General features: G+C 31.3%; 1 protein-coding gene across 1 annotated transcript; it reads right to left on the bottom strand.

Moving 5' to 3' along the window:
* On the bottom strand, positions 1-20,770 carry LOC111696773 (FMRFamide receptor). Its single transcript, XM_023466501.1, has 13 exons — positions 20,217-20,770; positions 18,917-19,004; positions 12,745-12,873; positions 11,725-11,864; positions 10,866-11,001; positions 8,481-8,581; positions 8,004-8,038; positions 5,060-5,125; positions 4,318-4,397; positions 3,872-3,930; positions 3,295-3,346; positions 1,147-1,221; positions 1-652 (listed from the first exon to the last, which is right to left on the bottom strand). Exons 1-13 carry the CDS (start codon positions 20,450-20,452, stop codon positions 647-649), a joined length of 1,203 nt encoding a protein of 400 aa, XP_023322269.1. The 5' UTR covers positions 20,453-20,770; the 3' UTR covers positions 1-646.
* Positions 20,771-23,273: the final 2,503 nt, after the last annotated feature.

Here is a 23,273-nt window from a genome sequence, read left to right as displayed (position 1 = left end):
TTTAAAAATATCATCATAAAATAACTAAAAAAATTCTCCCAAACCTTTTTTAATGCTTTTCGACATAATTCTTAGATTTGTGGTGTTGTATCTCTGATACAGAGTTTAAAGAACACTACACTATGATCTTGTTTACACAATATCGGAACATGTTTGGAACATGTATGGAACATGTTTGTTGTTTTACATTAACAGAGTACGTATCATTCAATGATCCAGTACAAAAAGTGAAATATCCAGTAAATATAGTACACTGATCCAGTACAGGTAGTACACTGATCCAGTACATATAGTACACCGATCCAGTGCAGGTAGTACACTGATCCAGTACATACAGTACACCGATCCAGTACATATAGGACACTGATCCAGTACAGGTATTACACAGACCCAGTACAGGTAATGCACTGGTCCAGATCATATAGCACACTTATATTTATTACATATTTTTGATGATCCAGTACATATAGTTTACAGATCGAGAACATGGTTAATGATTCAGTACATATAGAACATTGATTCAGTACATATAATAGCACACTTATTCAGTACATATAGTCCACGAATTCATCAAGCACATTTTACTTCAAATTCTGCAGATAGCCGGCTCTTTAAATTCTTCGTTGTTTAAGAATCAGTGGGAGAATTATACCTAGAGAATAAAAAATAATTTTTTCCCTCAAAACCTGGGCTCGCAGAGATTTTTACAAAAATTATTTATTAATTTAACATCAAATACATCTTGGTTATTGAGTTGAGTACATTTTCACAAGTGGTATAATCTCTAATATTATAGTCCGACCATTGGTTTTATTTATATTGGGACTGTCGACGGCCTTTTATTTATAGAGGTACTTTCGATTCACAACAGTACCTTTTAAACTCTCATCTCAGCAAGCATAATGAAGATTTCCTTGTTATTCTAAAAATTGATTATTTTTACTATGTTTTCTTGGTAAAAAGGACTTGCAGATTTGAGAGAAAAAGTAGGATATTTAACACTTCAATTAAGATAAAAAACGAAAACTGTAAAAGGTACTGTTGTGTATCGGACACGCAGCTCTTAAATAAAAGCCTTAATTAAATTACTTTGGCAGTCTCTCCAAAAAGGACATATTCAATTTTCAGAATCTGGTTTGATCTGACCTGACAAACATTTATCTCATCAGGGTTAGTTTCTACTTCTTCTCCTCCCTCTGCCTTCCTTGTTGTCATCTCAACCTAAAGATAAACAATTCATGATTTCATTAAAGATGAAAAAATAGCTAATTCAATGATCTACAATGATCAATGTTAAATGATTGATGATCTACAATTAAAGAATGATCAATCATTTATGAAATTATCATTAATCGGGATTGATTATCACAAAATCAAAAATGATCATTCATGATCATCTATTATGTTAAATGATCATTCATAATGATAAATGATCATCAATGATCACAAAAATCATCAATAATATTCGACAAAAGAATAGTAAAATAAACAAATGTTTAAAGTTTATTCTTATATTTTCATTTTCTCAAGACAGGAGCATTGAGTTATATACTTACCAGCGAAAGTGTTTTCTCAATAATTTATTCATAATGTTTCAAAATGAAATATAAATTTTGAAAGATAACTATTGTTAGTAATTGCAAGAGTGGTTTTTGACAACACTGGTATACACAACACAACTTGAAAATAGGATAGGAAGAATGGATCAGAAATTGATCAGAAATGGATCAGAAAAGGATCATGAATGGATCCGGAAGGGATTTGGAATGGATCAGGATGGATCTGGTAAGGATCATGAATGGATCATGAATGGATCAGGAATGGATCAGGAATGGATCAGGAATGGATCAGGAATGGATCAAGAATGAACTAGGAATGGATCAGAAATTTATAGGAATAGGATCAGGAATATATCGGAAAATAATCAGGAATGGATCAAGAATGGATCATGAATGGATCATGAATTGATCATGAATGGATTAGGAATGGATCAGGAATGGTTCGGGAATGGATATGGAATGGATCAGGAAACGATCAGGAATAGGTTAGGAATAGATCAGGAATGGATCAGGAATGAATCAGGAAACGATCAGGAATAGGTTAGGAATGAATCAGGAATGAATCATGAATGAATCGGGAATGAATCAGGACGGTATCGGGAATGGATCAGGAATAGATCAGGAATGGATAAAGAATGGATCAGGAATGGATAAAGAATGGATCAGGAATGGATAAAGAATGGAACAGGAAAAGATCAGGAATGGATCAAGAATGGATCAGGAATGGATCAGGAATGGATCAGGAATGGATCAGGAATGGACCAGAAATTAATCATAAATGGATCATGAATGGATCAGGAAGGGATTAGCAAAGGATCAGGAATAGATAAGGAATGAATCATGAATGAATCAGGAATGAATTAGGAATGTGTCAGGAATTTATCAGGAAAAGATCAGGAATGGATCAAAAATGGATCATCCATGGATCAGGAATGGATTAGGAATGGATCAGGAATGGATCAGAAATGGATCAGGAATGGATCAGGAATGGACTATTTTTAAATCATGGATTACATGACTTACATTAGTATATCAGTAGTTCCTAAATAAATGTTGGACATTTAAAAGAAATGGATTATAGATGTTTTAATCCAGTCCTGCTACCAGACCAAATTCTCGCAACTTTTACAAATGATTTATCGACTGTAATTTTGACAATTTAGTTTGTGCTTGAAACATTATTTTGTTGCTCGACAGCACATTTGATCAATCATCTTCATTTTATTTCTAGGGCCCGTCATTAAGTGAGTTGCATGCAAGATTGGCGGTATCCTCTCAGCCGTTATCAGAGCAAGATTGAGGAAGATATCGTCGTTTTTACCTAAAAATGTGTTCATTGCCACCCATTTCATCCTTATCTTGACCGTATGAATCCAAAAATCACTTTTTATCGAGAAATCACAATAGATTTATCAAACAGAATAATTTATCAGATTCCAAAAACGAGAAGGTCTTTGTCATTCTTTTAAGGGTACCGTTGTGAATCAAGCGTGTCCACTGTCCCTCTTCTAATAGAGGGTCACAATAACTTTAAACTTTAAATGGGAATACTCCCCCAACAAATTCAAAACACTTTTTATTCTTAAGTGGAAAAAGTAATAAAAAAATTCACATCAACATTCTTTTTTACTTTAATATTGAAACAAGTTTTGTTTGAAGTCGGTGTGATTTTTTAATTCTCTTCTTATCAGACTGGAAAATCTAAAACCATGATATTGGTGTTGAATTGTCCTACCTGATTATTTAATGGTATTTCTCCTCCTTGTCCATTTTCTGCGATCTCAGGCCTAATTATACACAATGTTTTAGATGAGTTTAGTAGCATGTTTGCAACCAAATAGATTCTCGTACAATAGATTGCAACGTAGAATTTGTACAATCTCAGTACAGCTGTATTCTGACGTCACAAGTGTCAACTCATTTTTTGTGTCCGACAAATTACTAATAATAGTGATAATTTTAGAATAAAGTGCTTATCTTGCAGTACAATAAATGCAATTTTAGGTGTTCTTTATTTTCTGTTTTTACACTTTTTTATTTAATTTTGGAAAACATATCAACTAATGTGAGAAAATTTCTTTTGCCTTGTTAAATTTGACACTTGTGACGTCGTGTATAATTGGTCCATTTCTCTGTTGCCACGTATTGTACTTGATTATCTATTTGCTTGCAACTAAACATTGACAGATTTTTAAGTTTAGACTTTTGAATCTTAAGAAATCTAGGATTTTAGATGGCTTTAATCAAAATATTTTGACCTTGATTGTGATTTGTGGTTAAATTTATTGAAAGTCGTCTTTGTTTGTTGCTACCTTGCTTTGCAGAGAACCTTCAACCAGTCAGGCAGTGGGCAAGCAGAGGTCAACGCTGTCTAAACACAAGGAGATAATTAACAGTCTATACCTGGTTGAGATTACTTTGTCAGCTATAAAGCTTAATTAATGACATTATCTGACATTTTTAAAGATTTAGCTGTTTTCCTTTAGTTTATATCTCCTTTCAAAAACATAACACAAAGAACATTTAATTCCAAATAACAGATTTTCACATTCGTAATTCTATCTGTAGGTTAGAAATAAGTACCATTGGATTTATAGTTTCAACTTTTAACCAGATTAAATTGAATCATTTACAAATGATTTAAACTTTGAATTTTGCTGAATGGTAACCCAACCAACGGAAAAGGTGTAGCTACAAAAGTAATGCAGCCCAGGTACAAAAGTACAAAATATCCATACAGTACAAAAATGGTACATACCTTGAACTGTGAGGATACAGAGCAGTACACCAGGAAGTTTGAAGAGAAGTTCAACATTACAAGAAGATGTGCTACACTCTCTAAACAAATCAAAACTTTCAAATATGGAAAAAAAATATCTGTAAAAAATATTTCATAATTATTGATCTGGAGGAATGTTCCTATTCTAGACTTGGGTTTTTAACTTCAATTCTATTGAATGAATGCCCCAGCTGGATCTCTTTTAGGGCTTTCAAAGCATTCTGATTGAACTTGGAGCTACTTCTAATTTAAATTCGACTATAATCCAGAATATTAAGTATCTTTGAACCATCTCCTTAAATATTGTGTGACAGTAAAGAACAAAAGCATGTTTAAGATTTATGAAGTTTCCTGCTTAAGTGATTTATGAAGTTTCATGATGAACAAAACTAAATGTATGTTCAAGATTTATGAAGTTTCATGATGAAGAAAACTAAATGTATGTTCAAGATTTATAAAGTTTCATGATGAACAAAACTAAATGTATGTTCAAGATTTATGAAGTTTCATGATGAACAAAACTAAATGTATGTTCAAGATTTATGAAGTTTCATGATGAACAAAACTAAATGTATGTTCAAGATTTATGAAGTTTCATGATGAACAAAACTAAATGTATGTTCAAGATTTATGAAGTTTCATGATCAACACAACTAAATGTATGTTCAATATTTATGAAGTTTCATGATTAACAAGATTAAATAATTAAATATTTTGATTCCTAAACACATAATCCAGAGAGGAGGAATATACTGCTGATAATCCCTCATGCAGGAGACCTGAACATCTAAACACAAAATATTTATAAAAAATATCAAACGGGAAAAAAAACTTTAAAATTTAAAACTACAATTCAGTAAAAATAAAGTTAAATTGCAGCTTTGACGTAATTTCAAGCGATTCCTCGTTCATAGAGTAACATCTTCTATTTACAACGGTACGCAAGATTGTATCGCAGACACAACTTGTTGTTAATGGTTGTAGAAATAAAGATATTGTACGATTCAACCGGGGGGCGGAAACGTCATGGGGGTGTGTCTGTACCAAAAGAGTGTGTGTAAGGTTACCGTACCAAAGGTGTGTACTGTAGGTTTATACAGTACGTAAGAATCTCGGTATTTGTACAGTCTAGGAGAGTTTATTGTTAATTGTTTACTTAAAAATAAGTTGAATGCATGTAATATATTATTTACATATTTAAGTCAACACTATAAAGCCACATTTTAATGCAAAGAATATAATTTGATTAAAGTTTACAATGAACTACTCGTTATTCAAGTTTAATTATAATTAACGACATTGTTCTGCAATTTCCTTGACTGTAGTCATGTTGTGTGTCTGTACCAGAAGAGTGTGTGTAAGGTTACCGTACTTGTCTGCAAAGCAGTGCGACTGGCTTTCTCATGCCAGACCAGCGCCATTTCCTTTCCCTTTATTCCTATTCCCTGGATTCAACTAGCATTTACACGGTCGTCTTTGCGCGCTGTGAGTGTATTTTCTGTAAATATTGCTAACTAGGCACTCACAATATTGCAGATTTTACTGGCCATATATATATATTTATCGGACATTTTTAAATAATTTGATAAAACATGATTTTTTTTAAATCGAAGGAAAATTGTTTGCAATAATTATCTTCAAAGTTTATTTCCAGTTTTACATTTTTTGCCACAGATATTGCGTAAACAATTCTTTAAAGATACTGAAAATGTTATTGCAAGTGATCCTTTATGCAAAGATCACACTTGTATGCCGATTCCATTATCGCCTGATCCAATCAGGGTTCGGTCATGTGTTTGGTGTCTATTCTGAACCAATAGATATTGCGTGGCGGTAAAATCTACCTTTCTCAGTGGAAGGATATTATATCAATACAATGAAGACAACTTTCGATTTCAATTTTTTATTTTTATCATCTGTTAAACAGCATGAATACACATCATACACATATAAGTCAAGAGAAGATGTCAAGTAAAAAAGCTTCTCTTTGTTTACTTGTAAACTTTTAATTCTCAAAAATCTTGATAAAAATAAAAACTTAATGAAAAAAAGTCGTCTTCAATGTATTGATATAATCGCCTACCACTGTATCTATCTCATCATCCAATTAGAGATGAATCCTTAAATTATCGCTAAGCAGAAAATGGAAACATTTACTTCTACTGAAGCTGAAGTGAGATGGCAATGCCCGCATTACAACGGTACCCTTGAACCCTTCATCAAATCAAAAATGTGAAAGATACCGTAGTTTGTCGGACTCGAACAGTGTTTATTTCTGTGCTTTACTTGGTTACAAGGAATGCGTAAGTCACTTTTGCAGAGAAACCGCAAATGAAAATAAAATAAAACAAAAACATTGGTATCTTATTCATACTAGATCAGACAAAGCTTTGAAGGGTACCTTTGTAAATCGGACATTGCCATCTTTGCAAATATGACAAATGTGACAACTGGAAATCATGCTTACAGTCACATCAAGGGTACCATTTTAGATTTTTCAATTTCGGATAAAAGATGAAAATAAGATTAAGTAAAGTTTGATGACTAAGGTTGGATTTAACAACAAAGCACTAAATTTCCCAAAGTTCTGAACTAATATTATCCAACAAGTTTAGAGAACTGACACAGTTCCAGAATGGGATGATACAGGAATATAGGAATATATCTAGGTATGATACAGGAATATAGGAATATATCTAGGTATGATACAGGAATATAGGAATATATCTAGGTAAGGATACAGGAATATAGGAATATATCCAGGTATGAATACAGGAATACAGGAATATATCTAGGTATGATACAGGAATATAGGAATATATCTAGGTATGGATACTGGAATACAGGAATATATCTAGGTAAGGATACAGGAATACAGGAATATATCTAGGGATGGATACAGGAATACTGGAATATATCTAGGTATGATACAGGAATGCATGAATATATCTAGGGATGGATACAGGAATACAGGAATATATCTAGGTATGGGTACTGGAATACAGGAATATATCTAGGTATGGATACTGGAATACAGGAATATATCTAGGTAAGGATACAGGAATACAGGAATATATCCAGGTATGGATACAGGAATACTGGAATATATCCAGGTATGGATACAGGAATACAGGAATATATCTAGGTATGGATACAGGAATACAGGAATATATCCAGGTATGGAGACAGGAATACAGGAATATATCTAGGTATGGATACATGAATACAGGAATATATCTAGGTATGATACATACATGAATACAAGAATATATCTGGGTATGAATACAGGAATATATCCAGGTCCGGATACATGAATACAGGAATATATCTAGGTATGGATATAGGAATACAGGAATAAATCTAGGTAGGATACAGGAATACAGGAACGTATATGTGACTGTACCTAAGTAACATATCAAGGAAAATAGGAATACATAGGAATAGATCTATTTATGGACACAGGAATACAGGATACAGAAACAGAAAAAGAAAAAAAAGTTTTTGACAAATTCACAAATGTTTGAATGATACATGAACATAAACAGATAAATGAAAGATTAGAGCCCATCTCCAAACCAAATGAAAAAAAAAAAAATATTAGAAGGGAAACTTCACTGTTTCTCCAATCTGAATTGATTGAGTTAGTTTGTAAAGAAAACACTCACCAACTAGCAGAACAATCATGACACCCAGGAAAACCCTGATTTTTTATAAATTCTTCATATATATGGAAAAATCTAGCTCTCAAAAGTTTTTTGTTTAAAAACTTTCCTATGGATACTTTTGGAACATTTTTAGAAAACAGGCCAATTTCAATGACGAAAAATGTATATTATCAGATTTTTAACTTTAAAAAGCAATGTAGTTATTGCATAAGTGATTAATATTTAGCAATTGATTTAATTTGTATGCTATTTGCTTATAGCAAAGGATTGCAGGAAATTTAACAAGTAAGATTGTTAATACTAAAATAATGCAATTGCAAGCAATATTTTTTTTTTTTTTTAAACTTAAAAGTTAAAAAAAGCTGAAGGCTTTAAATTTTGGAAGTATATTGTTTTGTTTAATCTGTAGAAATCTTAAAATTTTGAAACTTTGTAATAAACCCGAAATAAGTGGGAACACGAAAGATGAGTTTATTCCTAAGCGCGTTGCAGAGAAGATGCATGAAGACGATTGATATGAGAGTTATCGCTAGATTAGATTCACTTGCTCTCTTGTGGTTTCTCCTCCCAGATAGGATCTAAAGGAATCATTAATACTATAAATATCATTTAGAATATAAAGCTCTTCGCTATATATATATATGTATTTGCAAATATGTTAGCTTAGCTGGCCAAACGGCTGAACCGAATGGGCTGAATTTTGTTGAGGGAACCCCTGGGGGTAACATAGGCTAAAAAACTCAATTTTTTTTTCAGCTGGTTATTAGTATTATCATTATTATTTTTATTATTACTATTATTATAATTAATATTGTTATCATTATTATTATTATTTTATTATTATTATTATTATTATCATTATTATTATTTTTATTATTTTCAATATTTTAATATTATTATTTACTCTTTGTACTTTGTAATACTAAAAATTTCACTATTTTTCTCATATCATACACACACCTAGATCTTAAATATATTCTTTAATATATACTTCCCAGTTACATTGATTAAAGGTTTTTCTCTTCTCCAAATTCAATATAACCAAGCAATTGGTTTTCTATTCTTCTTTCCTTGATATTAAAATAAACCATGCAATTGGTTATTCTCCTTTCCTTGATGTTAAAATAAACCAAGCAATTGGTTTTCTATTCTTCTTTCCTTGATATTAAAATAAACCAAGCAATTGAATTCTATTCTTCTTTCCTTGATATTCAAATAAACCAAGCAATTGGTTTTCTATGACTCTCTATACTGTATAAATGTATGACTCTCTATACTGTATGAATGTATGACTCTCTATGCTGTATAAATGTATGATTCTATAGCTGTATACATGTATGACTCTCTATACTGTATAAATGTATGATTCTATAGCTGTATACATGTATGACTCTCTATACTGTATAAATGTATGATTCTATAGCTGTATACATGTATGACTCTCTATACTGTATAATTGTATGACTCTCTATGATGTATGAATGTATGACTCTCTATGCTGTGCAAATGTATGATTCTATAGCTGTATACATGTATGACTCTCTATACTGTATAAATGTATGACTCTCTATGCTGTACAAGTGTATGATTCTATAGCTGTATACATGTATGACTCTCTATACTGTATAAATGTATATACATGTATGACTCTCTATACTGTATAAATGTATGACTCTCTATGCTGTATACATGTATGACTCTCTATGCTGTATAAATGTATATAGCTCTCTATGCTGTATAAATGTATGACTCTCTATACTGCATACATGTATGACTCTCTATGCTGTATAAATGTATATAGCTCTCTATACTGTACAAATGTATGATTCTATAGCTGTATACATGTATGACTCTCTATACTGTATACATGTATGACTCTCTATGGTGTATAAATGTATATAGCTCTCTATGCTGTATAAATGTATGATTCTATAGCTGTATACATGTATGAATCTCTATACTGTATACATGTATGACTCTCTATACTGTATACATGTATGACTCTCTCTATGCTGTATAAATGTATATAGCTCTCTATGCTGTATGAATGTATGATTTTATAGCTGTATACATGTATGACTCTATGAAGGTAATTATTTCTCCCATATTTGTGAAATTAATTACTAATCAATGTGTATTCAGCTTCTAATAAATAGAAACCTCAGTCAAATTTATATATTTATTTTTATCCTTCGTTTTTCTTTATTTAATCGTGTTTACTTCTCATCTTTTATTTTATTTTTTATTTCAATGCTTCATTTAGATTATTATTTTTCAAACTAGAAACCTTTAAACCTAGTGTACTGTCTGGGAGGAATATAAACAAGCCCAATAAAATACGCAAGCGTTGTATTCCCAAACTTGTTTTAAACAAAAATAATTAATCCTGTAGGCTGAAGTGAATTAAAATCATTTAAGTTAACATCTTGTCTTTATTTTCTTCAACAACATTTTTCTAAATTTTAAAGACATTTTTTTTTATTAAAAAAGCAAATATTTTTGACACAATTCATTGAAATTCTTTGAAAGATTATATTTATTGACATCCTTGAACGAATATGTATTATTTGATAAACTGCATGCCATTGACATCCTAGAATGACATCATATGATAAAGCTCTTTGCTAATATATATACATTAGGGTGTATGGGTGTATGTATATATGTTAGCAAGAGCTCGTCAAACGGCTGGACCGAATTGGCTGAAATTTTTTGAGAAAACTCATGGGTACCCGGGGGTAACATAGGTTAAAAAATCATTTTTTTTCAGAAATCAAAAATTATTTTTTTAATTCTACGGGCAACGCCGGGAACTTGAGCTAGTACTACATAAATGTCATTAAGCTCGTTGAAGGAGCTAACCTGTCTGCTCTTCCTGATCCCGATGAAGATGTGCATGTTCATGTATAGGAGCGCGATGAAGGGTAGGATCCCCGTGGTGAGGGTAGGATGCCAAGCTAGAGATAGTGTATACCAGAATATGAAGGTCGGATCCTTCCTACAAGTAATGGAAATGTTATCGATCAAATATCTTCTTCATTATTAAATAAATAAATCGTAAATTTTCGAACAATATTAAACAAATTTTTAAACTTAATCTGTTTTATCCAAAAGTGTCATTTTAGTCCAGTTTTTTTTGCCTCCAATTCATATTTGTACAAAACTCTACTTGCACAAATTATTTTGCTGACGTCAACAAAACATCTAATTAATAGCCAAACATTTATATAATTGGTTATTTTAAATCAAGGATTTTATCAAAATTTTGCATCAATTTTAACCTTTTATGTGAATTATCTAAGTAAAAATCTGAACAATTGCCACAAAATCTAATTACAAATATACATATATGCAACCTTTTAATATTTCAAATATGAATTCTGCTAGATTAATATTCAAAGTTTAAAATAAGACAGGTTTTTCATAGGAATTTAAAATTAAATTTGAATATTATTTAAAGCGCGCGCTTTGGTCCCGTTGGTCTTTAACATTTAACTGACTTTGACTAGGATCTACAGCATTAGTCTCATTGGTCTAAAACACTTTAACTAACCTTGTCTGACTAGGATCTACCAAATTAGTCACGTTGCTCTTTAACTTTTACTGACCTTGTCTGACTAGGATCTACAGCATTAGTCCCGTTGGTCTAAAATACTTTACTAACCTAGTCTGGCTAGGATGCACCAAATTAGTCCAGTTGGACTAAAATACTTTAACTAACCTTGTCTGACTAGGATCTACAGCATTAGTCCCGTTGGTCTCTGTAATTGTAACTTCCATAAATTTAGGAATGTTGAGGGCGAATGATAATGCTGTTACTGGGATAATATAGACGAGTATTCTTCTTGTGTTGGTCATTGTCTAAATTATTTAAATATTAATATATGACTAGATGGAGAACCCGGCATTGCCCCAGGTTTATATAATTAATAATTATTTAAAGAGAGTGACCGGCAATGTATGGTAGTTGAACAGAGATTGCAGTAAAAATATTTTTAGGAATCGCAATTGCGCTCATGCTTAACAAATATGCACCGTAAAAATGTCTGATATGTCTCAAATGATCCCTAAAAAATTCTCAATAATACTGCAATCTCAGTTCAATAACCATACATTGCCGATCACTCACTTTAAGTCATAGTTACTCTCGCCGTCTACCCGCTCTTTATTTTGTTTAAATTATAATTTTAGCTGAAGTGCCCTAATTCCAAAAAATAGTAGTTTATGTCACCCTGGCATGGGCTCCCTCAAAAAATGTCAGCTAATTTGGCCGTTTGGCAAGCTATAGCGAACATATATGTAAATACTTGTATACATATATGTTAGTGAAGAGCTTTATTGTATAGATGAAGGGCTCACAGTGCATGATAGAAATGTTTGGTCTAAAAATCAGCAAGCTTTCATCTATGGACCCAACATCCCAATAACATATTAATGTTTGAAGATTTTTTGTTATTTCACATCTGAAATTTCTCTGTTGAGCTTTACTATATTAGTATATAATTGCCGCTACACTTTATTTTACATATTGAAACGTCTCCTGAGTTTATTTTAAACAGCCTGGACTACTTTGTGTTTGATGGTTTGGGCTGGTTATACTTTTAAAATGTGTAATGATTAAAAAAGTCAAAAAATGTTAAAGAACATGGAAATACAGAGGGAAGGGGGGGGGGTTGGCTTCGTTCCCCCCTAACCCTTTTTTCCCTCCCTTGGCCTTAGTAAGATTTGAACAAATAATTACCTGTGAGATTGTTCTGTATTGATGTGGTCTGCAAACAGCAATATATCGTTCTATTGTTACAGCCAGTGTCATGTAGGTAGAAGCACAGAATGCTACAGCTGACATCGGGTACAGCAAGTATACATAAATCTAAATAATGCAAAAGATAAACACGATTTTTATGCTTTTTAATTTCAACATTATTTACATTGAAAAGTTAAATTTAACTTTAAAATTGTTAAAGTACAGTAAGAAACATAAGACAACCTTACTGAAGACTAAAATTATGATTTCAGCCCTGTACTTGAACTGAACCGTACAGCTTGCTCTAGTCGGCCATATAATTAAACTGAACCGTACAGCTTGCTCTAGTCGGCCCTGTACTTAAACTGAACCGTTACAGCTTGCTCTAGTCGGCTCTATACTTGAACTGAACCGTACAGCTTGCTCTAGTCGGCCTTGTACTTGAACTGAACCGTACAGCTTGCTCTAGTCGGCCCTGTACTTGAACTGAACCGTTACAGCTTGCTCTAGTCGACTCTATACTTGAACTGAACCGTACAGCTTGCTCTAGTCGGCCCTATACTTGAACTGAACCGTACAGCTTGCTCTAGTCGGCCCTATACTTGAACTGAACTGTACAGCGTGCTCTAGTCGGCCCTATACTTGAAGTGAACCGTACAGCTTTCTCTAGTCGGCCCTGTATTTGAACTGAACCGTACAGCTGGTTCTAGTCGGCCCTATACTTGAACTGAACCGTACAGCTTGCTCTAGTCGGCCTTTTACTTGAACTGAACCGTACAGCTTGCTCTAGTCGGCCCTATACTTGAACTGGACCGTACAGCTTGCTATAGTCGGCCCTATACTTGAACTGAACCGTACAGCTTGCTCTAGTCGGCCCTATACTTGAACTGGACCGTACAGCTTGCTCTAGTCGGCCCTGTACTTGAACTGAATGGTACAGCTTGCTCTAGTCGGCCCTGTACTTGAACTGAACGGTACAGCTTGCTCTAGTCGGCCTTGTAGTTGAACTGGACCGTACAGCTTGCTCTAGTCGGCCCTATACTTGAACTGGACCGTACAGCTTGCTATAGTCGGCCCTGTACTTGAACTGAACCGTACAGCTTGCTCTAGTCGGCTCTATACTTGAACTGAACCGGGGTTTACAATGTACGGTACTTACACGTATATTATCATACAGAGATAACAATGAATACTAAATCAAGACAACTTTTATATTGCTTAATTCTGGCTTTCGCCGAAACTTTTGCCTAAAAGCCAAAAATTTGTTTTCAAAGTTTCTGAATCTTTTTGTTTGATGGCTTTGAAAGTTGTTGAGGGGAGGATTTGAAGGGGTTTAGGTTTAATTCTTATATACATCAGCAGGGATTTAAACTTCCACACCAGGTTCATTTATCGTCTTTTAGATCATCATAAAAACCCTTTAACAGTCCTTTAACAGTCCTTTAACTGTCCTTTAACAGTCCTTTAACAGTCCTATAACAGTCCTTTAACTGTCCTTTCACTGTCCTTTAACAGTTCTTTTACAGTCTTTTAACAGTCCTTTAACAGTCCTTTTACAGTCTTTTAACAGTCCTTTAACAGTTCTTTCACAGTCCTTTAACAGTCCTTTAACATTTCTTTAACAGTCCTTTAACAGTCTTTTAAGAGTCCTTTAAAAGATCTTTAACAGTCCTTTAACTGTCCTTTAACAGTCCTTTAACAGTTCTTTCACAGTCCTTTAACAGTCTTTTAACAGTCCTTTAACAGTCCTTTAACAGTCCTTTAACAGTCCTTTAACAGTCCTTTAACAGTCCTTTAACAGTCCTTTAACAGTCCTTTTACAGTCTTAAAACAGTCCTTTAACAGTTCTTTAACAGTCCTTTAACAGTCCTTTAACAGTCATTTAACAGTCCTTTTACAGTCTTTTAAAAGTCCATTAACAGTTCTTTAACAGTCCTTTACAGTCCTTCAACAGTTCTTTAACAGTCCATTAACAGTCTTCTAACAGTCCTTTAACAGTCCTTTAACAGTCCTTTAACAGTCCTTTAACAGTCCTTTAAAAGTTCTTTAACAGTCCTTTAACAGTCTTTTAACAGTCCTTTAACGGTCCTTTAACAGTCCTTTTACAGTCTTTTAACAGTCCTTTAACAGTCCTTTAACAGTCCTTTAACCGTTCTTTAACAGTCCTTTGACAGTCTTCTAACAGTCCTTAGCAGTCCTTTTACAGTCCCTTAACAGTCCTTTAACAGGCCTTTAACAGTTCTTTAACAGTCCTTTAACAGTCCTTTAAGAGTTCTTTAACAGTCCTTTAACAGTCTTTTAACAGTCCTTTAACATTCCTTTAATAATAAAAAGGAAAAATATTACAAATATAGATATAAGAGAAATTGGTCAGGGTTGAATAAAAACTTCGCATTGACCATATTTTATCATTTATCAAGAATAAATCCTACACAACAACTTTTAAGCTATTTCGGTCCTGTACATTGCTTTTATGTTTACTTTAAAAAGTAAATAAAAAACTTTTCCTGTTTAGGATAGTGATAGAAAGAATAAAAAAACTTTATTTTAAAATACATGACTTAAATACAGGGTTAACCACACAGGATAAGACTGTAAATACGACCTGAAACTAATAAAATATGACAATTACAAGGTTAACGAAAGAACTCAGTTTAAAGTTGCAGAAATCCTAAATATAAGTATAGTCGTCTCTGAAGTCTTATCCTTTATGGGTCACCCTGTACATGTTTATAACTTTTATTCAAATTTAAAAAAAGTGTTTTTCAATCTTTTAGACTAAAAACTGTGTCCACAATTCAAAGAATGTGTCCAATTTTCATCTTTTTTTAATATCCCAGGAAAAGATTTACACCTTTCTAAGGTATATTTTTTGTAGAATGTTTTTTTTTTTCAAGGAAAAAAAACAAGATGGTAGATCTGAATTATCTTGTAATTTTAATTCTCTCCAAATTAAAATTGAAACTGATTCTTTTCTCTACTTTTGCGGGGTTTAATTAAAGTAGAAACAGGGAAGAGAAGGAAGGCAGGAATGAGGGGGGGACATTAAATTCGGTTATATCACCTCATTTTTGAAGCAAAAAGTTCAGATAATGTAATAAAGGCGCCTAGGGGGTAGCGAGCAAGGAAAAAAGCAGCCAGTAGAAATTTTGAAAAATAACCATCCGTGGAAAAATGGCAAAATGGGGAAAATATTAATTTATTAAAATCAAATACCAAGATTTCATAAAAAAAAACTTCATCATCGTCTCCTCACATTATAAATTCACTGATTTCAAACATTTCAAACAATATAAATTTTCTGGGGGAGGGCTCAAAATTTGCAACCTGTGCCTTTGTGAACAGTAAACCAATTTTTTGACGAAAAGAAAGATAATGTATTGGAACTATACCATGCAATACACAATACACATAAACTAACAAGACACACATTAAAGGTTTAAAGTGGACTATTGTAAATCGGGTGTTGCCCTCTTTGCATGGAGGGTAACTTGAAATTACACATTTTAAAGGCTGTGTATTTATCCCTGGTTCTCTAGCTAGCTATAGAGGAATATACATTGTCATCAAAAATGGATCATTGGCACAAAATGAAGTAAAGATTGATGTAGTTTCCGTTCCTATGATATATATATATCTGTATAAAATGTATATATATCTGTATAAAATATATATATATATATATATATATATATATATTATATTTACAAAGATTTATTCACACACAAAGATATAAATACATATATAAATGGTGTAGTTTAAATTTGTTTCAATAATTTTTTGGGGAAAATACAGGTTTCCAAAAGAAAAGGAGAAAAAATATGCAAAATTATGCACAGATTGAAACCATTGATTTTTACTCATTACATAACATATTTATCATTTCAGTTATTACGTAATCATCGAATCCTTCAACATATAAATTATTCTTTCTTGTATTTAAAAGTTCTTGTAAAACCGGAACTATCCATGCATGTTCCAATCGGACATCAAAATATTTCATTTTTTTCTTAACTAACATTTTACTAAGATCCGAAGGATTTACAGAACAATCATTTGCAATAGAAAATAAATTTCTGCCAAGAACTGTGTTAAGGTCATTTTTACATAAATTCGAAAGAAATCTAATGCAAAGCTTAGAACTTGCTTCAACAGTCTCATAGAAAGACACACATCTGCTAGCTAACATAGTTTTTACATGTAAACATTGTGAAATACTTTCAATCAAGTACCTATGCGTATCTCTAGGTACATTAAAAAGAATTCTAATAGCAGTATTCCATGCTGTATACAATTTTGAAACACATTGGTAACTCAAGTCCCAAATACTAGATCCATAAAAACTACAACAGTAAATATTATACAGTTTCAAAATAACATCAGGACTGTTAAAATAAAATTCTTGGTTAAGGGAATGAATTTTTGAAATGAAAATAGCTCGTTTCTTATTGCAATCTATGGTCATTGAATTATCACTTTGCAGAACATTTCCTAAATGTTTTAAGTTTTAAGGATAAAAGGCTAACTTAGGGTAAAACAAAAATCATAATATATTTGTACCCTATCTTGTCCTCAGGCAATCAGAAATTTTTGGAACAGAATTTGAGTTTTGACATATAAATCATTTTTTGGTTGTACATTTTATTCTTGTTCAAAGAAAACGTTTTCAACCCCCCCCCCCCCCCCCCCATTGTGAGAAAATGGTTTGAAAAGTAGAATTTCTCAAGTTAGTGTTGGATGTAGTTTTATTTACAAAATGTTTTCTGACCATGATCTCCGCAAACACATTATCTAGGCCATTACCCTCGGTTTAAGGCCCAGGGGGGTGCTAACCAAAATCCTTTTACACATTCTCAAGTTTTAATATTCAAACTAAGTGAGTTATGGTTTTCTTCAATGAGTGTCCACAAAACATTCAGTCCAGTCGTTTGGCCGGCCCGAGGGAAATATATACGAATGTCTTGTTTTATTGTATTGATAATTAGGTTAACTTGGAAGTTCTTCGGCTTGGGAAGTTTTTCTTCTAATTTCTAAACTAAGAAATGCGCAAGACACTTTTGTAGAGAAATAGAAGATAAAAGAATCAACTTTCAAAAACAACAACATTGATCTATCAGACTTGATCAGATCAAGGATTTAAGGGTACCCTTGTGAATAGGACGAGTTATTCTTTCAATTGAGGGTCACTTGAAATTACGTTTGCAATCATAATAATCTATCTTCTATATAATAAAACAAGACATTCGTATATATGGCCGGCCAAGCTGCTGGACCGCACCATAGTTTCAGTAGAAGTAAATATTTCCATTTACTGTTATAGCGCCGATATAAGGATTTATCACTAATTGGATAATGAGCTAGATAGAATTAGATACACGTTACCGCCACCCAATTTATTTTGGTTCAGAATAGAAACCAAACACATGGCTCAACCCTGATTGGATCAGGCGCTACTGGACTTGGCATACAGAAGTGAATAATGAGAAATTTTTTTTCAAAACTTTTTTTTCATTTTTTTTCCACGGGCAACGCCGGGCCCTTTAGCTAGTAAATTATATATCTGTTGTTGGATAAGGTCAGTAAAAGTCACTGTATGTTAACAAATTTGCCATTGAGCAAATTATGCAAGCTGGGCGTTTTTTGTTTGATTGGGCGATTTAATTTTAGACGTTTTGTTTGTGGGCGTTTTGCACCCACCCGATGTTGATAAAGGTGATTAAAGAAATTTCACATGACTTGTCTCGTTACTGAGCTCACATATTTCTCATGTTTTCTACAGCTCCCTGTATACTGTCAAGTCGTGACAAGTTTATTCATAAACATTAGTTTTCTGCCTTTCTCTGTAATTCTAACAGAAAACTAATATAGTGTTATTCATACTCTCTAATTACAACTTCATATAATATATATATATGTACAGTTGTATATATGTACATTTTGCATGCTTCCTGAAAATCCTAAATATATAAGCAATATCAAATTTGGAACATGCACACGTACATTACGACATTCTGCTTTATGTATAATACTAACTGAAGGAGCTGAAAAAATCGAATTTTGATCATAAGTACACTGCAATACAAAAGATGCGCACACCTCTGAAATAACTTTTCTTGCATTATAACCTTGATTACGCTAATTATATGTGAATAAATATCTGGAAACTAACCAATGAGAGGAAGGATGAGTTGGTAAACCAGTTTTCCACAGTCTCCATAGTTGCCATTGCGTGTACAGGTACATTGAACATTATGTACCTACAGATAGATAGATAGATGGATAGATATATAGATAGATAGATAGATAGATAGATAGATGTGTAGATGTATTCATAAACTATAAAGTGTTAGGCGGATATATAAATACAGTAAACGACAAAGCTTGCATTAATGTCAAATTAATTAAACATGACGGGATTCGGTTAATTTATCATTTTTATATCAATGTTTTGGGTATATGTCTCTGTTTTGGGTATATGTCTCTGTTTTGGGTATATGTCTCTGAAAACAGGTTGACGCTTTTTTGAAGTAGCAAAGACGCAATAGAAAGTCACAATATTGATATAACAATTCTGTAGAATGAAGATAGATATATAATAAAACAAAAATAATAAGAGAAACGATCCTGAACAGGGGAGGGGTTCCAAACTCGAAATAAAACTGTGATGGGGGGGGGAGCACGGAGCGAAACTTGTAAGAGAGGAGTGGGTGCAAGGGGACGGAGCCCCCCGCAAAAAAAATTATGATTAAAAGTGATCGAGTATTCTAAGTGCTCAAAATAGCAAATTACGTAAAATATGTGAAAATATTGCCACCATATTGCCACCATATTGCCACCATATTGCCACCATATTGCCACCATATTGCCACCTTAAAATTGTACTTTCAAATTTTTCCCTCAGACATCTCAGGGAAGAAAAGTCGAGGGTATCTCATTTTATAAAAAAAACTTTATATCAAATACTATCGATAAGGGATGTGAAATTTTGTGAAATTTTGTGAAATTTTTATGAAATCATTTTACAGAAGCAAAATTGTATTCTACTTGGAATTTCTAGGCATAATTCTGAAATGCATTTTCACAAAAATCAAAAATGGCTCCCTAAATTTAGCTTTAGAGATGAAAAATGTAAAAAGTGAAAATGAAATTTTAAAAGCATATTTATATAGGTATCAATAAAATATGCGTTAATATCGGAGTTCAAAATATAAAAAATTGGGAGAGCTAAAAATAATATTTCTTATTAATTAATTAAAAAACTGCAGTTATACAAAGCTGGGGTCCATAAAATTTGGAAGGATCATAAATACGACTGTAATATAGACTCAAGATATAATGATTTTAAATACTAAATAAATAATGGAATAAACATAAAACCATTTAGTATTTACAAGTTCACTTTCAAGCAACCGTAAAAACTAGTTTCTTTTAAAATTAATATTCAACATTTTATTCAAGAGTTTACTTACATGATATCGTAGAACGCGAGCGCAGCGAGAAGCTGGTTGAACGTATGCTTCCTCATTTCCGGTGAGAGGAGGGTGAAGATTGAGGCGATATTTGCCACTAATCCAACCGCACCGAGCCCACAGAAAAGTATTCCTAACCAACCAACAAACAACGTAAGATTGTTCGAAAATTGCTGGAGAATTTTAGAGTGTTCTTTGAGTTGGATTTTTTGGATCATATACTCAATGGAATGCATACAGCTTATGGTACAACTTTGGGACCTTGTAGCTCCTCTAAATTGAGAATTTTGTTACCATTGTGTTTTATCCCTAAACAGGCTGGGAGCGCCCCCTCCCTGTAGTTTTTTTTTGTCCTCGCACTCAACTTTGAGACCTTGTAGCTCCTCTAAATTGAGAATTTGGTTACCATTGTGTTTGAAGGAGGCCAATCCTAACTAAAAAATGTTCCAGGGTAGTTTTGGGTTTGTGCATTTTTAGAAAGTTAGTTGGTAGATTCGTGTTATCGGATTATTAAAGGGTTTAAAATTTAATTCTGTAAATGTGAAGGTTTATATTTTTGAAAAGCAAAAATCCAAACAAAAGTTCCTGGATGCAAGAAAAGTTAAGCAAAGTTTGAATGAACCGGACTAAGTTTTGAATTTATCAGTAGAAGTGAATTAAACATATCTTCAAACATGAAATTACAAGATTCCAAAACTGTTGATCTTAGCAGTAAAATATTTGGTGGTTTGCTCATTAATGTGAGAATAGAAACTAAACATATTATCTGTACTTTATTAACTATATAATCTGTACTATGACCTATATTATCTGTACTTTATTAACTATATTATCTGTATTATGAACTACATTATCTGTACTATATTAACTATATTATCTGTACTTTATTAACTATATTATCTGTACTTTATTAACTGTATTATCTGTACTTTATTACCTATATTATCTGTACTTTATTAACTATATTATCTTTACTTTACTAACTATATTATCTGTACTTTATTAATTATATTATCTTTACTTTATTAACTATATTATCTTTACTTTATTAACTATATTATCTGTACTTTATTAACTATATTATCTGTACTTTATTTACTATATTATCTGTATTTTATTAACTATATTATCTGTAATTTATTTACTATATTATATGTACTTTATTAATTATATCATCTGTACTTTATTTACTATATTATCTGTACTTTATTTACTATATTATCTGTACTTTATTAACTATTTTATCTGTACTTTATTAACTACATTATCTGTATTATTAACTATATTATCTGTATTATGAACTACATTATCTGTATTATTAACTATATTATCTGTAAATTATTAACTATATTATCTGTACTTTATTTACTATATTATCTGTACTTTATTAACTATATTATCTTTACTTTATCAACTATATTATCTTTACTTTATTAACTATATTATCTGTACTTTATTTACTATATTATCTGTATTTTATTAACTATATTATCTGTACTTTATTAACTATATTATCTGTACTTTATTTACTATATTATCTGTATTTTATTAACTATATTATCTGTACTTTATTTATTATATTATCTGTACTTTATTAATTATATCATCTGTATTTTATTTACTATATTATCTGTACTTTATTTACTATATTATTTGTACTTTATTAACTATATTATCTGTACTTGATTTACTATATTATCTGTACTTTATTAACTATTTTATCTGTACTTTAATAATTACATTATCTGTATTATTGACTATATTATCTGTACATTATTAACTATATTATCTGAACTTTATTTTCTATATTATCTGTACTTTATTAACTATATTATCTGTACTTTATTAACTTCTGTAATCTGTATTATGAACTATATTATCTGTACTTTATTAACTATATTATCTGTATTATGAACTATATTATCTGTACTTTATTAACTATATTATCTTCTGTACTTTATTAACTATATTATCTGTACTTTATTAACTATATTATCTGTACATTATTAACTATATTATCTGTATTATGAACTATATTATCTGTACTTTATTAACTATATTATCTGTACATTATTAACTATATTATCTGTACTTTATTAACTATATCATCTGTACTTTATTTACTATATTATCTGTATTTTATTAACTATATCATCTGTACTTTATTTACTATATTATCTGTACTTTATTAATTATATCATCTGTACTTTATTTACTATATTATCTGTACTTTATTTACTATTTTATCTGTACTTTAATAACTACATTATCTGTATTATTAACTATATTATCAGTACATTATGAACTATATTATCTGTACTTTATTTACTATATTATTTGTACTTTATTAACTATATTATCTGTACTTTATTAACTTTATTATCTGTACTTTATTAATTATATTATCTGAATTATGAACAATATTATCTGTACTTTATTAACTATATTATCTGTACTTTATTAACTATATTATCTGTACATTATTAACTATATTATCTGTATTATGAATATTAACTATATTATCTGTACATTATTAACTATATTATTTGTACTTTATTAACTATATTATCTGTAATTTATTAACTTTATTATCTGTACTTTATTAACTATATTATCTGTACTTTATTAACTATATTATCTACTAAAAAGTTACATTTTGCGTAAAACTTGCGGTTTTGCGCAAATTGCGCAAAAAAATTGCGCAAAACTAAAATTTCGTTACATGCGCAACTTTCGCAAAAAATATTTCCGGTTTTGCGCAAATTGCGCAAAAAAAATAGCGCAAAACCGCGCAAAACTCATTGCGTTTCATGCGCAAAAATAGCGCAAAAGTTCGCAAAAAAAAAATTTGCGCAAAAGATTTAGCCATTTCGTGGAAACCCTAATTATGAACTATATTATCTGTACTTTATTAACTATATTATCTGTATTATGAACTATATTATCTGTATTTTATTAAATACATTATCTGTATTATTAACTATATTATCTGTATTATTTACTATATTTTCTGAATTATTTACTATATTATCGGTTAATGAAAATAATTGTCCAAAT

This window comes from Eurytemora carolleeae, unplaced genomic scaffold (assembly GCF_000591075.1).
Source record: "Eurytemora carolleeae unplaced genomic scaffold, Eaff_2.0 scaffold126, whole genome shotgun sequence".
NCBI classification, from domain to species: Eukaryota; Metazoa; Arthropoda; class Copepoda; order Calanoida; family Temoridae; genus Eurytemora; species Eurytemora carolleeae.
The sequence above is the reverse complement of the archived record's forward strand: the minus strand, read 5'-3'. Positions and strand labels throughout refer to the sequence as shown.

Coding starts and splice junctions, on each gene's coding strand:
- LOC111696773 (XM_023466501.1), bottom strand. CDS start 20,452: ATGCATTCCATTGAGTATATGATCCAAAAAATCCAACTCAAAGAACAC. Junction 19,005..20,216: donor CTCGCGTTCTACGATATCAT/GTAAGTAAACTC, acceptor ATCTATCTGTAG/GTACATAATGTTCAATGTAC. Junction 12,874..18,916: donor ACTCATCCTTCCTCTCATTG/GTTAGTTTCCAG, acceptor TGCATTATTTAG/ATTTATGTATACTTGCTGTA.